The following is a 4808-nucleotide window of genomic DNA, read 5'->3' as shown; positions in this document are numbered from 1 at the left end:
CAAAATTAAAAAATTTAACTCAAAATCCGAAAAATATCACATAAATGGGAACATAGGGAGTTTTTTGTTTTTGATAATATAGAGGGAGTATCCAGGGTTTATACAAAACATATACACGTATTATATATATTATATGTATATTTGTGTATTGTGTGTATATTTATGTATACAATATGTATATTACATTATATGCAAAACGTATATATTTGCTGACTATTCTGTAAATTAGATCACGAAAGTCATTGGACTATAATTATCTCTAGTTTTTTTTGTTGGCTCTAGCTAAATTTCGATTTCATACAGAAGGGAACAAACAAATATCTCGAAAAAAAAGGGGGAACAAAAATGGACGGTGGAGATAGACCGAAGACGTTATGGAAGAACTTGAAGCGACGACTAAGATTAAATGGGCTGGCTGCTTGTTGTGGGCCTTCTTGGAACCCGAGGGTATCCGATGTGGCAGTAGAGGAAGAAGAAGAGTCGGCCCAATATTACGTAGACGAAGAAGAAGAGCCCATATTCGAGGCCCATTATGGACCGGGTCGGGTCAACTTAGCAATGGTATTAGAAGCAGAGAGAATGGGGAGCATGACTCCCACAACACAATTTAAGACGTTGATGAGATTGTTTGAAGAAGCGGACGGTAGAGATGAAAAGAAAGAAGAGAAGGAGATTGATACGGTGTGTTGCGTGTGCATGGAAAGGAATAAAGGTGCAGCTTTTATTCCATGTGGACATACTTATTGTAGGATTTGTTCAAGAGAACTTTGGTTGAATAGAGGCTTGTGTCCTCTTTGTAACCGTCCTATTGATGATATTCTCGACATTTTCTAATATTATATCACTTTTTGCTCTCATTTTTTTCTTTCATTATCTTCGTCTGATGATGTTGATTATCATATTTTTCTTCGTTATTAGAAAGGGGAGTTGAAATACTCCATAATTGTATTACTGAGGAACTAATCGGCAAAGAAAAGATATGAAAGTAATACTAGGAAAAGAAGTAAGGAAAAAGGTTGATATTCTAAACCTTCGGAGTATTTTATCATATTCTATCAGACGTAAATAACAGTCTTAAGATAACATATGTTATATCCCGTATTTTTGAACCTCGGAGCATCTGCTGGGGTGGGGCCCACATACCGAGATTTTTTTTGGAACATCTGAAAAGTCATATGAATCACATATGTAAAGTTAAACACAACTCATGAAGTACCTTTGGACCAAATCAAAGTGGAAACCCTCCAAACGAATATTTTTAAGAAAACGTTTTCGGGTGACCTGACTTTGGGGGGAAAAAACTGTATTGTAAGTTTGGAATTTCGAAAATACCTTGAAATAGAAGTTGTAGATAATTGAATTAGCTTTCCATCCATAGGTCGTGGGTTCCCAGGTGACGTCGGTACAAGGAGATATGAACGTTTTAAGGTCGAAAGGTCAGTGGGCTAGGCCCAACTCGGGACCAACCGAGTTGGCCCAAAACAATGGAAAAAAAAAATTCAGGCCCAAGTGAGGAGCCATTCGGCCATGGTCCATAAAAAGGATCCAAGCCCATGGAATTAAGTCATGTGGTCAATGAATAAAAGACCACTTAATCATCCAAATTCCATAGAACTTTCAAGAGAAAGAATAGGAAGAAAAACAAGAGAAAAACAAGAACAAAAAGAGGGCATTTCGGGTTTGGCCATAGAAAAATCACCCCTCAAAATCTTGCCTCTAAAATTATTTTCTTGTTGAATTCCTACTAAATTAAGTGTCCTCTACAACTTGGTGTAATTGTTTTGGAAGAAGGAGCACTTATTTCTTCAAGTTGACAACTTGTTCAAGTGAAGAAGTTTGTAGAAAAAGGTAAGAATCAATTCCTTTTTCTTATGTTATGAAGGTTTGTTTATGTTGTGGTATGTGGAAATGAGTAGAGATTATGGAAATAAGGAAGTTTGCAAAGTGGGTATGTATATATATATGTAGCCATGGGTGTATATATGTTGTATACATATATGAGTTGAATTTTATGTTGCATTCTAGTTGTGGTTATGATGGAAATTATATTGGGAATGAAAGTTGAATGAATTTTGGTTGAAGTTGGAATGTAGATGATTATGTCACTTTAGAATAATTTTGTGATATTATGGAAATGAAGTTGTTAAGATGTGAATTATGATTATGGTTGATGAATTTGGAAGTTGGAAACTTGTTATGAAATTATATGCCAAAGATTTGATGTTTTGCATAAGTTATGCTTTTGGCGGAAAAGTGTATATCATGTATATCAAGTGTATATCCTAAGGGAAATGGTATGAGATGTCTTTAGATTTATATGGTGATGATCATGATGGTTGTTGAATATGAAATTATTGATCTTAGTTGAAAGTTGGGTTGAATTGAAGATTATGTCAACTTGTGAGAAAAATGACTAGTTGAAGGATATTTGTGTTTTAATGTTCATTGTTGATATTGTTGTTGTCGTTTGGGTTGTTGTTGATGATTTATAGCCGAGTTGAATTCTCGGGGTGTCATATGTATAGGGGAAGTGCTGCCGAAATTTCGGTAGCCAAATATGCTTAAAGTTGAAATAATGGCATTAATAATTCACAATTGGTAAACTTGACCAATTGCAGTTTTTCGACGAAACGGGAAGTGAGTTTGGAAAGGCTTAAGGAGCGCGAAAGGTATGTAAAGTAAACCCAATTCTTCCCTTGGCATGCCCTTAGTGTATTAGGGTCGGATCCGGGCCTCGAAGGACCTCTTGGCCCTCGGAATCCGCAAGACAAAATTTCAGTTTTTCCTTCAGTAGAATTGAACCATTTTGATACGCTTTTTCTGAAATTATGCAATTTTGCTCTAAATTATTCAGAAAGTCATAGAATGTTTGTATAACCTTTTTAGGTGATACTATATGCTTAGAGGGCACAATTTGAGCCCGCCGCCTTGTTTGTCCCAAGGCGGGCCCGCTATTTACGGTTTTGCCCCTAATGTGTTAAAGCTTCCTTTTTAAGCGATTTTTGAAAGAAATGTTTTAATTACCCTACTAATCGCTTAACGAATATTATTTTAAATATTCTGTTAAATATTATAAATTATTTTGACACTCGGAATGACTTCGGGAAAGTTATACTTCTGTAATTTATTATGATATCCGAAATACATTTATTATGATTCCGTCCGACTCTATTGGATTGGTTTGTCTTTGATACGCTTCATCGAGTCTTTGAAAACATTTATGATATTTTTAAATTGCATTAGTCTCTCACTACTCCATTCGTGGATGTCCCAATGTTTCCCACACTGAGCCCGGGCCAGGATATGTTGTCAAGCGAAATTCTCTGCATTGTTCGCCGCGTCCCGATGTGAGGGGGCAGGTATACGCGTACATGGGTCTGTGGAGTATGATGTGCCATGTCCGCCTATTCTGATCTGATCTGTATGGCCATTTTGATATGACATTATATGATACGGGGCCACGCCCCTTTTTCTGATTCCTCTGTATAGTGGCACCAGCGTCGGGAGGGTGGCCACATTCTGTCTGCCGAGTCCCGTGTCAGGGACCGGATATGATATGATATGATATGACATATGTTTCTGTACGCATTCTGTCTGTTTTGGAAATATGCATTTGACACTCTGGATTCTGTACTCATTTTCTGTAACCATTATGATTTGACTTCTGTGATTCCGCTTTACATATTCAGTACATATTTCGTACTGACCCCCTTTCTTCGGGGGCTGCGTTTTCATGCCGCGCAGGTACTGACGACAGGTTCGCTGATCCACACGTTTAGGATCCTATTTCTGCTATTTGGGGCGCTCTCTTCTACAGAGCCCATCTTTTGGTACAGTCTGTCACTGCTATCTGGATATGTACTTTGTTCAGGGTATGACGGGGCCCTGTCCCGTCTTATGATTATGATATGTTCTGTAGAGGTCTGTGGATACATCTGTGTGGGTTCTGTACATATGTTTGGGATATTCTGTTCTGTGATGGCCTTATCGGCCTATGTGTGCCAAGTCTGCTTTTCTGCTAAATTCTGTAGCGACCACTAATATTATTATTATATTATTATTCTGTTAATATGCTAATTTGGGGTATCGGGTACGTATAGGTGCCCAGCTCGGGCACTGGTCGCGGCCCACGGGGTTGGGTCGTGACAAAAGTGGTATCAGAGCGGTTCGTCCTCGGATTGTCTACAGATCGTGTCTAGTAGAGTCTTGTTTATCGGTGTGTTGTGCACCACGCCTATAAACAGGAGGCTACAGAGCATTTAGGATACTACCCTTCTTTCTGTCTTAGATCGTGCGATAGAGCTGTGTTATCAGGATGACCCCTTCCTAACGAGTGGCTATATTTGCAGATATGCCTCCAAAAAAGGCGACAGCGGCCCAAAAGGCCAAGTCAGTTGCCGTAGGAGAGACTAGCCGGGTCCAGAGGACTACCAGGGCCCAGGTATATATTGCTCCGGAGACTTTGCCCCAGACAGAGAGTTCTTCTACACCGCCACTCGTGGAGGAGATTGGGGCAGCCGTAGCTGCAGATCGGGGGACGGCTCCACTGCCAGCTCCCGCAGTTCCAGTACCTGAGCCTCCAGCTCCACGGCCAGGCACTGAGGATCAGTCTATGAGGGAGGCAGTCCAGTTGCTGACTAGACTTGTGGCAGGGCAGGTTCAGGGGCATGGACTGGGAGGTGACCGGGCAGTCAGGCGTGATAGTTCAAGAGCCCGTGAGTTTTTGACTTGTAACCCTCCAGAGTTCTTCGGAACAAAGCCTGAGGAGGATCCTGAGGAGTTTATTAGGAAGATGCGACGCACTCTAG

The 4808-nt window shown here is 40.1% G+C and overlaps 1 protein-coding gene across 1 annotated transcript; it reads left to right on the top strand.

Annotated features, from left to right (window-relative positions):
* Positions 1-345: 345 nt before the first annotated feature.
* LOC132639360 (uncharacterized) lies at positions 346-834 on the top strand. The gene has a single exon (XM_060355813.1). The coding sequence runs from the start codon at positions 346-348 to the stop codon at positions 832-834; it is 489 nt and encodes a 162-aa protein (XP_060211796.1).
* The last annotated feature ends 3974 nt before the right edge of the window (positions 835-4808 follow it).

This window comes from Lycium barbarum, chromosome 5 (genome assembly GCF_019175385.1).
Source record: "Lycium barbarum isolate Lr01 chromosome 5, ASM1917538v2, whole genome shotgun sequence".
Taxonomy (NCBI): domain Eukaryota; kingdom Viridiplantae; phylum Streptophyta; class Magnoliopsida; order Solanales; family Solanaceae; genus Lycium; species Lycium barbarum.
Note: the sequence above shows the minus strand (reverse complement) of the source record. Positions and strands in the feature narration are given on the sequence as shown.